The 13068-nt window shown below is 45.8% G+C and overlaps 1 protein-coding gene across 4 annotated transcripts in view; it reads left to right on the forward strand.

Annotated features, from left to right (window-relative positions):
* fndc3a (fibronectin type III domain containing 3A) overlaps positions 1 to 13068 on the forward strand; it is a 176131-nt gene that overhangs the window by 116388 nt on the left and 46675 nt on the right. For all 4 annotated transcript variants that reach the window (XM_036965064.2, XM_090224036.1, XM_036965067.2 and 1 more), the window contains 2 exons: positions 11347 to 11485; positions 12171 to 12239. In XM_036965064.2, the coding sequence (XP_036820959.1) occupies positions 11347 to 11485; positions 12171 to 12239 (208 nt within the window). The remainder of the gene's footprint in view (positions 1 to 11346; positions 11486 to 12170; positions 12240 to 13068) is intronic.

Consider the following 13068-nt stretch of genomic DNA (forward strand, 5'->3'; position numbering starts at 1 on the left):
TACAGTCTATAGAGTTATACAACTAGTACAGTCTATATAGTCATACAACTAGTACAGTCTATATAGTCATACAACTAGTACAGTCTATATAGTCATACAACTAGTACAGTCTATAGAGTCATACAACTAGTACAGTCTATAGAGTCATACAACTAGTACAGTCTATATAGTCATACAACTAGTACAGTCTATATAGTCATACAACTAGTACAGTCTATAGAGTTATACAACTAGTACAGTCTATATAGTCATACAACTAGTACAGTCTATATAGTCATACAACTAGTACAGTCTATAGAGTCATACAACTGATAGTCTATAGAGTCATACAACTAGTACAGTCTATAGAGTCATACAACTGATTGTACTAGTTGTATGACTCTATAGACTATCAGTTGTATGACTCTATAGACTGTACTAGTTGTATGACTCTATAGACTGTCTATAGAGTCATACAACTGATAGTCTATAGAGTCATACAACTAGTACAGTCTATAGAGTTATACAACTGATACAGTCTATGGCGTCATACTGAGAGCGAGATAGAAAGACAGAAGTGAGTGAGGGTAAGAGGAGAGAGACGGAGAGAAACAGGGGTGAAGACGCCGAGACAGAGGAACCAAAGAGAGAGGGAGAGAAGTAGAGCCCACGTGGTGTGTCTGATCACTGCTGTTTGATCTTCAGGGTTAATTAGACTACGGATCAATGTCTTCCTGTCTCGGGGAGGAGGGGGGGAAGTGGGTATGACGAGGAGAGGAGGGCGATTGGCACACAGCGGTCTATGACTCATATGACTGCAGGGATCTAATGGTATTAGTCTCCCCTCCCACGTTCCCCAAATGGCACCCTATTCCCTATATAGTGCACTAATATTGGTCAGAGCCCTATGGGCCTTGGTCTATAGTAGTGCACTATTTAAGGGAAATGGTTCCATTTGGGACAGATGCTGACTCTCAGGGTAACAGGAGCTGTCCACAATCCCACACACCGGTAGGTCAATCAGTGGCTAATTAGGTAAGCATTGTGGGAAATGGTAAACTGGCCTTTATTGTGAACTCGGACTGGAAGTGGTCAAGCAGCCCATTTTGGAGCTGAGCACATGTTTTCTCACGACGCAGAGGGGGTTGTTGTAAGTCTAGTTAAAATCATCATGGTCAAATACAGGCTGAATTGAATCACTTTTCAGCACACCTTCCCTCCCTCCCTCTGTCTCTCTGCCCCCCCAACATTCTCTCTTTTTTTTCTCTCTGTCCATTCAGTTCAAAGGGCTTCATTGGCATGGGAAACTTGTTTTCATTTCCAATTCAATTGAAATGAACAAAAGTGAGAAGTCACAAAACAAACATCACCAAAAAAACGATTTGAATTCGACAGTAAATATTATACACAAAGTCAGAGTGACGGCAATGTGCAAAATAATGTTTGATTTGTTTATGAATTCTTTGGTCTTTGTGATCTGTGGGGAATATACGTCTAATATGGTCATACATTTGGCAGGAAGTTAGGAAGTGTAGGTCATACATTTGGCAGGAAGTTAGGAAGTGTAGGTCATACATTTGGCAGGAAGTTAGGAAGTCTAGGTCATACATTTGGCAGGAAGTTAGGAAGTGTAGGTCATACATTTGGCAGGAAGTGCACGTCATACATTTGGCAGGAAGTTAGGAAGTGCAGGTCATACATTTGGCAGGAAGTTAGGAAGTGTAGGTCATACATTTGGCAGGAAGTTAGGAAGTGCATTTCAGTTTCCACCTCATTTTGTGGGCAGACCTGGCTCTCGAGAGAAGACAATCTATGGCAGCCTCTCTCCATAGCAAGGCTATGCTCGCGGAGTCTGTACAAGGATTTGCCTAATTTTGGTTCAGTCACAGTGGTCAGGTATTCTGCCACCGTGTACTCTCTGTTTAGGGCCAGATATCTTTAGCTTTGCTAGGTGGAGGTGGCAACCAGCTCTTTAGCGTTGCTAGGTGGAGTTGGCAACCAGCTCTTTAGCGTTGCTAGGTGGAGGCGGCAACCAGCTCTTTAGCGTTGCTAGGTAGAGGTGGCAACCAGCTCTTTAGCGTTGCTAGGTGGAGGTAGCAACCAGCTCTTTAGCGTTGCTAGGTGGAGGTAGCAACCAGCTCTTTAGCTTTGCTAGGTGGCAATAGCGGTCACATCTTTAGTGTTGCTAAGTGGCGGGAAGTGGCCGTTTTAGCCGGTAGTGGATTGGGGTGATCAGGCCTTGGTTCTAAATATTGGGGAATCTGTCAGAGCTGCGGGTAATGTTGTAGTTTAACAATAGCCTATTTGAATTTATGGTCTGTATGTTTTATCATTTAATTTAGGATACCATCAACACCCCACGCCTTTTTGGGTTGGAGGGTTTGTATTTTATCCTATGTTTCATTCAATGTAATTAGAGAATCCACTGGCTTCTGGTAGTCTTTAATAGTTGATTCTAAGATTTGTAGTTGATCATGTGTCTTTGCCCTGTTTGTACTTTTGTTATAGAGTCGAAAAGATTTGAAGTGGTTTATCTGTACCTGCTACTTGCGCTCTGCCCCCCCCCCCCCCCCCCCTTCTCAAATCAATGTAAATTGTATTTGTCACATGGGCTGAATAGAACAGGTTTAGACCTTACAGTAAAAGCCTTCTTACAAACCCTTAACCAACAATGCAGTTTTAAGAAAATACCTTTTAAAAGAAGTAAGCGATAAGAATAACAAATCATTAACGAGCAGCAGTAAATAACCATAGCGGGGCCAATAGGTACAGAGTCAATGTGGAGGCTATATACAGGGTGTACCGGTACAGAGTCAATGTGGAGGCTATATACAGGGGGTACCGGTACAGAGTCAATGTGGAGGCTATATACAGGGTGTACCGGTACAGAGTCAATGTGGAGGCTATATACAGGGTGTTACGGTACAGAGTCAATGTGGAGGCTATATACAGGGGGTACCGGTACAGAGTCAATGTGGAGGCTATATACAGGGTGTACCGGTACAGAGTCAATGTGGAGGCTATATACAGGGTGTTACGGTACAGAGTCAATGTGGAGGCTATATACAGGGGGTACCGGTACAGAGTCAATGTGGAGGCTATATACAGGGTATTACGGTACAGAGTCAATGTGGAGGCTATGTACAGGGGGTACCGGTACAGAGTCAATGTGGAGGCTATATACAGGGGGTACCGGTACAGAGTCAATGTGGAGGCTATATACAGGGGGTACCGGTACAGAGTCAATGTGGAGGCTATATACAGGGTTTACTGGTACAGAGTCAATGTGGAGGCTATATACAGGGGGTACCGGTACAGAGTCAATGTGGAGGCTATATACAGGGGGTACCGGTACAGAGTCAATGTGGAGGCTATATACAGGGGGTACCGGTACAGAGTCAATGTGGAGGCTATATACAGGGGGTACCAGTACAGAGTCAATGTGGAGGCTATATACAGGGTTTACTGGTACAGAGTCAATGTGGAGGCTATATACAGGGGGTACCGGTACAGAGTCAATGTGGAGGCTATATACAGGGGGTACCGGTACAGAGTCAATGTGGAGGCTAAATACAGGGGGTACCGGTACAGAGTCAATGTGGAGGCTATATACAGGGGGTACCGGTACAGAGTCAATGTGGAGGCTATATACAGGGGGTACCGGTACAGAGTCAATGTGGAGGCTATATACAGGGTTTACTGGTACAGAGTCAATGTGGAGGCTATATACAGGGGGTACCGGTACAGAGTCAATGTGGAGGCTATATACAGGGGGTACCGGTACAGAGTCAATGTGGAGGCTATATACAGGGGGTACCGGTACAGAGTCAATGTGGAGGCTATATACAGGGGGTACCAGTACAGAGTCAATGTGGAGGCTATATACAGGGTTTACTGGTACAGAGTCAATGTGGAGGCTATATACAGGGGGTACCGGTACAGAGTCAATGTGGAGGCTATATACAGGGGGTACCGGTACAGAGTCAATGTGGAGGCTAAATACAGGGGGTACCGGTACAGAGTCAATGTGGAGGCTATATACAGGGGGTACCGGTACAGAGTCAATGTGGAGGCTATATACAGGGGGTACCGGTACAGAGTCAATGTGGAGGCTATATACAGGGGGTACCGGTACAGAGTCAATGTGGAGGCTATATACAGGGGGTACCGGTACAGAGTCAATGTGGAGGCTATATACAGGGGGTACCAGTACAGAGTCAATGTGGAGGCTATATACAGGGTTTACTGGTACAGAGTCAATGTGGAGGCTATATACAGGGGGTACCGGTACAGAGTCAATGTGGAGGCTATATACAGGGGGTACCGGTACAGAGTCAATGTGGAGGCTAAATACAGGGGGTACCGGTACAGAGTCAATGTGGAGGCTATATACAGGGGGTACCGGTACAGAGTCAATGTGGAGGCTATATACAGGGGGTACCGGTACAGAGTCAATGTGGAGGCTATATACAGGGTTTACTGGTACAGAGTCAATGTGGAGGCTATATACAGGGGGTACCGGTACAGAGTCAATGTGGAGGCTATATACAGGGGGTACCGGTACAGAGTCAATGTGGAGGCTATATACAGGGGGTACCGGTACAGAGTCAATGTGGAGGCTATATACAGGGGGTACCAGTACAGAGTCAATGTGGAGGCTATATACAGGGTTTACTGGTACAGAGTCAATGTGGAGGCTATATACAGGGGGTACCGGTACAGAGTCAATGTGGAGGCTATATACAGGGGGTACCGGTACAGAGTCAATGTGGAGGCTAAATACAGGGGGTACCGGTACAGAGTCAATGTGGAGGCTATATACAGGGGGTACCGGTACAGAGTCAATGTGGAGGCTATATACAGGGGGTACCGGTACAGAGTCAATGTGGAGGCTATATACAGGGGGTACCGGTACAGAGTCAATGTGGAGGCTATATACAGGGGGTACCGGTACAGAGTCAATGTGGAGGCTATATACAGGGGGTACCGGTACAGAGTCAATGTGGAGACTATATACAGGGGGTACCGGTACCGAGTCAATGTGGAGGCTATATACAGGGGGTACCGGTACAGAGTCAATGTGGAGGCTATATACAGGGTATTACGGTACAGAGTCAATGTGGAGGCTATATACAGGGGGTACCGGTACAGAGTCAATGTGGAGGCTATATACAGGGTATTACGGTACAGAGTCAATGTGGAGGCTATATACAGGGGGTACCGGTACAGAGTCAATGTGGAGGCTATATACAGGGGGTACCGGTACAGAGTCAATGTGGAGGCTATATACAGGGGGTACCGGTACAGAGTCAATGTGGAGGCTATATACAGGGGGTACCGGTACAGAGTCAATGTGGAGGTTATATACAGGGGGTACCAGTACAGAGTCAATGTGGAGGCTATATACAGGGTATTACGGTACATAGTCAATGTGGAGGCTATATACAGGGGGTACCGGTACAGAGTCAATGTGGAGGTTATATACAGGGGGTACCGGTACCGAGTCAATGTGGAGGTTATATACAGGAGGTACTGGTACAGAGTCAATGTGGAGGTTATATACAGGGGGTACCGGTACAGAGTCAATGTGGAGGCTATATACAGGGGGTACTGGTACAGAGTCAATGTGGAGGCTATATACAGGGGGTACTGGTACAGAGTCAATGTGGAGGCTATATACAGGGGGTACCGGTACAGAGTCAATGTTGAGGTTATATACAGGGGGTACCGGTACAGAGTCAATGTGGAGGTTATATACAGGGGGTACCGGTACAGAGTCAATGGGGAGGCTATATACAGGGGGTACCGGTACAGAGTCAATGTGGAGTCTATATACAGGGGGTACCGGTACAGAGTCAATGTGGAGGCTATATACAGGGGGTACAGAGTCAATGTGGAGGCTATATACAGGGGGTACCGGTACAGAGTCAATGTGGAGTCTATATACAGGGGGTACCGGTACAGAGTCAATGTGGAGGCTATATACAGGGGGTACCAGTACAGAGTCAATGTGGAGGCTATATACAGGGGGTACCAGTACAGAGTCAATGTGGAGGTTATATACAGGGGGTACCGGTACAGAGTCAGTGTGGAGGCTATATACAGGGGGTACCGGTACAGAGTCAATGTGGAGGCTATATACAGGGGGTACCAGTACAGAGTCAATGTGGAGGCTATATACAGGGGGTACCAGTACAGAGTCAATGTGGAGGTTATATACAGGGGGTACCGGTACAGAGTCAGTGTGGAGGCTATATACAGGGGGTACCAGTACAGAGTCAATGTGGAGGCTATATACAGGGGGTACCAGTACAGAGTCAATGTGGAGGTTATATACAGGGGGTACCGGTACAGAGTCAGTGTGGAGGCTATATACAGGGGGTACCGGTACAGAGTCAATGTGGAGGCTATATACAGGGGGTACCAGTACAGAGTCAATGTGGAGGCTATATACAGGGGGTACCAGTACAGAGTCAATGTGGAGGTTATATACAGGGGGTACCGGTACAGAGTCAGTGTGGAGGCTATATACAGGGGGTACCGGTACAGAGTCAATGTGGAGGCTATATACAGGGGGTACCGGTACAGAGTCAATGTGGAGGCTATATACAGGGGGTACCGGTACAGAGTCAATGTGGAGGCTATATACAGGGGGTACCGGTACAGAGTCAATGTGGAGGCTATATACAGGGGGTACCGGTACAGAGTCAATGTGGAGGCTATATACAGGGGGTACCGGTACAGAGTCAATGTGGAGGCTATATACAGGGGGTACCGGTACAGAGTCAGTGTGGAGACTATATACAGGTTGTTACGGTACAGAGTCAATGTGGAGGCTATATACAGGGTGTTACGGTACAGAGTCAATGTGGAGGCTATATACAGGGGGTACCGGTACAGAGTCAATGTGGAGGCTATATACAGGGGGTACCGGTACAGAGTCAATGTGGAGGCTATATACAGGGGGTACCGGTACAGAGTCAATGTGGAGGCTATATACAGGGGGTACCGGTACAGAGTCAATGTGGAGGCTATATACAGGGTGTTACGGTACAGAGTCAATGTGGAGACTATATACAGGGGGTACCGGTACAGAGTCAATGTGGAGACTATATACAGGGGGTACCGGTACAGAGTCAATGTGGAGGCTATATACAGGGGGTACCGGTACAGAGTCAATGTGGAGGCTATATACAGGGTATTACGGTACAGAGTCAATGTGGAGACTATATACAGGGTATTACGGTACAGAGTCAATGTGGAGACTATATACAGGGGGTACCGGTACAGAGTCAATGTGGAGACTATATACAGGGGGTACCGGTACAGAGTCAATGTGGAGGCTATATACAGGGGGTACCGGTACAGAGTCAATGTGGAGGCTATATACAGGGGGTACCAGTACAGAGTCAATGTGGAGGCTATATACAGGGGGTACCGGTACAGAGTCAATGTGGAGACTATATACAGGGGGTACCGGTACAGAGTCAATGTGGAGGCTATATACAGGGGGTACCGGTACAGAGTCAATGTGGAGGGGGCACCGGTGTCGAGGTAATATGTACACATGGGTAGAGTTATTATTGTGACTATGCATAGATAATAACAGAGAGTAGCAGCAGCGTAAAGGTGGGGGGGTAATGCAAATAGTCTGGGTGGCCATTTGATTGGCTTTTCTGGAGTCTTATTGCTTGGGGGGTAGAAGCTGTTTAGAAGCCTCTTGGACCTAGACTTGGCGCTCTGGTATTTTTAGGGCCTTCCTCTGACACCGCCTAGTATATAGGTCCTGGATGGCAGGAAGCTTGGCCCCGGTGATGTACTGGGCCGTACGCACTACATCCAGCTGGTCTCACAACCGAAGATCACATGTAACCAGGACTTTTGAGACCAGCCGCCTGGACAGCTGATGAAACTGTAGGTTTGCACAACCAAAGAATTTCTGCACAAACTGTCTCAGGGAAGCTCATCTGCATGTTCGTCGTCCTCGCCAGGGTCTTGACCTGACTGAGGTCTGGCGTCGTTACCGACTTAAGCATTGTGAACAGAGTGCCCCATGGTGGCTGGCGGTGGGGTTATGGTATGGGCCGGCACAAGCTACGGACAACAAACACAATTGTATTTATTGATGGCAATTTGAATGCACAGAGATCAAATCAAATGTATTTATATAGCCCTTCGTACATCAGCTGATATCTCAAAGTGCTGTACAGAAACCCAGCCTAAAACCCCCAAAACAGCAATGCAGGTGTAGAAGCACCGTAACAATAAACATTCACTAATAACTGTAGAAGCACCGTAACAATAAATATTCACTAATAACTGTAGAAGCACCGTAACAATAAACATTCACTAATAACTGTAGAAGCACCGTAACAATAAACATTCACTAATAACTGTAGAAGCACCGTAACAATAAATATTCACTAATAACTGTAGAAGCACCGTAACAATAAATATTCACTAATAACTGTAGAAGCACCGTAACAATAAACATTCACTAATAACTGTAGAAGCACCGTAACAATAAATATTCACTAATAACTGTAGAAGCACCGTAACAATAAATATTCACTAATAACTGTAGAAGCACCGTAACAATAAACATTCACTAATAACTGCTGGTTTTATATTCCCCTCTAGTTCTCTCTCTCTCCTTCCCTTCCTCCCTTCCTCCCTCCGTCCTTATCCCCTCCTTCCTCCCTCCCTCCGTCCTTCCATCCTTATCCCCTCCTTCCTCCCTCCCTCCGTCCTTCCATCCTTATCCCCTCCTTCCTCCCTCCCTCCGTCCTTCCATCCTTATCCCCCTATTTATATAGCCCTTCGTACATCAGCTGATATCTCAAAGTGGCTAGAAAAAACTCCCTAGAAATGCAGATAATGCAAAGATACCTTGACAAGATCCTGAGGCTCATTGTCGTGCCATTTGTCCGCCGCCATCACCTCATGTTTCAGCATGATAATGCACTGACCCATGTCGTAAGGATCTGTACACAATTCCTGTATGCTGAAAATGTCCCAGTTCTTCCCATGGCCTACATACTCACCAGACATGTCACCCATTGAGCATGTTTGGGATGCTCTGGATTGGTGTAGACGACAGCCTGTTCCAGTTCCCGCCAATATCCAGCAACTTTGCACATCCATTGAAGAGCAGCGGGACAACATTCCACAGGCCACAATCAACAGCCTGATCAAATCTATCCTGTGGAAATGTCACACCACCTTTTGCCTCGTGAAGTATCACCGGATATTGACTTGTTTTCTGATCCACGCCCCTACCTGTTTTTTGTTTTTTTGTTATCTCTGACCAACAGATGCATATCTGTATTCCCAGAGTCATGTGAAATCTATAGATTAGGGCTTAATGAATGTATTTCAATATGACTGATTTCCTTACATGAACTGTAACTCAGTAAAATCTTTAAAGTTGTTGCATTTATATTTGTTCAGTGTAGCTAACATTCTTTGATAACTGGTGAGATGGCATTATGCGTTTCCAAAACTGTGTTTTACTTTAATGTAGCTGTAAGCTAGCTGTTGATAGCAACTAGCTGACTCATGCAGTGCTAATCTAAGTTAGCAGGCTAGTTGGCTAGCAACCTTTAAAGTAGATTTTTAACAATAAAGAAAGTATATGCTCTTAAAGTTGTCTGAAAATTAAGTTGAAGATTTTTATTTTTCACTTAGTCGTGGCTGAACGTCGACATGAATAATATACAGTTGGTTTGGTTTTCCACGCATGGACAGAACAGCTACCTCTGGGAAGGCTAGTGGTGGTGGTGTGTGTCTGTTTGTCAATAACAGCTGGTGCTGTCAATAACCCAGCCGCGAGCTGCCTAGTGACACGAGCCTACTAGACGGGTTAAATGCCTTTTTGTGCTCACTTCGAGGAAAGCAACACTGAAGCATGCATCAGAGCACCAGCTGTTCCGGATGACTGTGTGATCACGCTCTGCGTAGCCAATGTGAGTAATACCTTTAAACAGGTCAACATTCACCAGGCCGCAGGGCCAGACGGATTACCAGGACCTGTACTCAGAGCATACACGGACCAACTGGCAAATGTCTTAATTTACGTTTTCAACCATTCCCTGACCAAGTCTGTAATTCTTACATGTTTCAAGCAGACCACCATAGTCCCTATATGTTACGTTTTTTATACTTTAGTTTTTTTAGTAAATATTTTCTTAACTGTTATCGTTAGGTGATTATAAGTAAGCATTTCACGGTTGGTTGTATTTGATTTGGTTTGATTTGAACATTTACACATTGAGCAGCAAAGATGGTTTGGGAAAGTGTGGTGCAACTAGGGGTCTAAACATTGAATGACCCGCAGAGAGCTGGGACCAAAGTAACAAAGCCTACCATCAGTAACATACTACGCCGCCAGGGACTCAAATCCTGCAGTGCCAGACGTGTTCCCCTGCTTAAGCCAGTACATGTCCAGGCCCGTCTGAAGTTTGCTAGAGAGCATTTGGATGATCCAGAAGAAGATTGGGAGAATGTCATATGGTCAGATGAAACCAAAATATAACTTTTTGGTAAAAACTCAAATCGGCATGTTTGGAGGACAAAGAATGCTGAGTTGCATCCAAAGAACACCATACCTACTGTGAAGCATGGGGGTGGAAACATCATGCTTTGGGGCTGTTTTTCTGCAAAGGGACCAGGACGACTGATCCGTGTAAAGGAAAGAATGAATGGGGCCATGTATCGTGAGATTTTGAGTGAAAACCTCCTTCCATCAGCAAGGGCATTGACGATGAAACGATTCCCGGGTCTTTCAGCATGACAATGATCCCAAACACACTGCCCGGGCAACGAAGGAGTGGCTTCGTAAGAAGCATTTCAAGGTCCTGGAATGGCCTAGCCAGTGTCCAGATCTCAACCCCATAGAAAATCTTTGGAGGGAGTTGAAAGTCCGTGTTGTCCAGCAACAGCCCCAAAACATCACTGCTCTAGAGGAGATCTGCATGGAGGAATGGGCCAAAATACCAGCAACAGTGTGTGAAAACCTTGTGAAGACTTAGAGAAAACGTTTGACCTCTGTCATTGCCAACAAAGGGTATATAACAAAGTATTGAGAAACTTTTGTTATTGACCAAATACTTATTTTCCACCAATTCATTAAAAATCCTACAATGTGATTTTCTGGATTTTTTTTCTAATTTTGTCTGTCATAGTTGAAGTGTACCTATGATGAAAATTACAGGCCTCTCTCATCTTTTTAAGTGGGAGAACTTGCACAAATGGTGGCTGACTAAATACTTTTTTTGCCCCACTGTATACATAGTTTTTTTTAATATTGTTTTTCCTTTTCTATGATTGTGATTTCTGAATGCTGCAGTATCTCCTCCTGTCCTGCAGGTGGCAGCCTACAACACTGAGGGGAAGAGTAACCCCAGTCAGGTGGCAGAGTTCACTACCTGTCCAGACAGACCAGGAGGACCATGTAGACCTGTCATCAGAGGCAGGGTACTGCCCAATTCCTTCAGACTGGCATGGGGTGAGTAGAGACACATACACAATCATCATCAAACACACACACAAAGAAATGTCTGCTCGCAACGGTGATACAGATCCAAATCCCTCTCACCGATACATCTGTGCTACCAGAGCTTTGTTTGTTTTCATGTCTGTTGATAACACTGGCCACCCTTGGTGTGATCAAGAGTACTGGCCACCCTTGGTGTGATCAAGAGTACTGGCCACCCTTGGTGTGATCAAGACTACTGGCCACCCTTGGTGTGATCAAGACTGCTGGCCACCCTTGGTGTGATCAAGACTGCTGGCCACCCTTGGTGTGATCAAGACTACTGGCCACCCTTGGTGTGATCAAGACTACTGGCCACCCTTGGTGTGATCAAGACTACTGGCCACCCTTGGTGTGATCAAGACTGCTGGCCACCCTTGGTGTGATCAAGACTGCTGGCCACCCTTGGTGTGATCAAGACTACTGGCCACCCTTGGTGTGATCAAGAGTACTGGCCACCCTTGGTGTGATCAAGAGTACTGGCCACCCTTGGTGTGTTCAAGAGTGCTGGCCTGGTCAGAGGTAGTGTATTATATAGGGAATAGGGTGGTGCCATTTGGGATGGACCTTTTGTCTATAAATATTGCTAGCTTGCTCATGACTCTTTAACAGAGCTATTGATCCAAAACAGGAAGTAATAGTTGTATTCTCTCTCTAGAACCTCCTAAAGATAATGGAGGGGCGGAAGTGACCAAATACGTGGTGGAGATATCTGAGGGACTAAGCGGTAAGTTTCAACTGCAAATCAAATCACATTTATTTATTATAAATCCCTTTTTACATCGGGGCGGCTGGTAGCCTAGTGGTTAGAGCGTTGGACTAGTAACAGACACCTTGATACATCTCACACTCTGCTTGGAAATGGGGCGGCTGGTAGCCTAGTGGTTAGAGCGTTGGACCGCGTTTTAGTAACCGAAAGGTTGCAAGATCGAATCCCCGAGCTGACAAGGTAAAAATCTGTCATTTTGCCCCTGAACAAGTCAGTTAACCCACTGTAATTGAAAATAAGAATTTGTTCTTAACTGACTTGCCTAGTTAAATAAAGGTTAAATAAAGGTTAAATAAAAGTTAAATAAAGGTCAAATTAAACTAAATAAAAAACGTGTTATGGGTGTCTTTGTAGTCGTTAAGGACTGTGGAATTTTTCAGGATAAAAAATAAACGGAATGGAGGAGAACCTGGTTGTCTGCTTTCCACCAGTTCACCTTTCAGCAGGACAATAACCTAAACCCCAGAGAGAGAGAGAGAGCTTTCCCGTTACCCAGCCTAAACCCCAGAGAGAGAGAGCTTTCCAGTTACCCAGCTTAAACCCCAGAGAGAGAGAGAGCTTTCCTGTTACCCAGCCTAAACCCCAGAGAGAGAGAGAGAGAGAGCTTTCCCGTTACCCAGCCTAAACCCCAGAGAGAGAGAGCTTTCCAGTTACCCAGCTTAAACCCCAGAGAGAGAGAGAGCTTTCCTGTTACCCAGCCTAAACCCCAGAGAGAGAGAGAGAGCTTTCCCGTTACCCAGCCTAAACCCCAGAGAGAGAGAGAGCTTTCCCGTTACCCGGCCTAAAC

This window comes from Oncorhynchus mykiss, chromosome 27, assembly GCF_057628025.1.
Source record: "Oncorhynchus mykiss isolate SJ-2025 chromosome 27, ASM5762802v1, whole genome shotgun sequence".
NCBI lineage: Eukaryota > Metazoa > Chordata > Actinopteri > Salmoniformes > Salmonidae > Oncorhynchus > Oncorhynchus mykiss.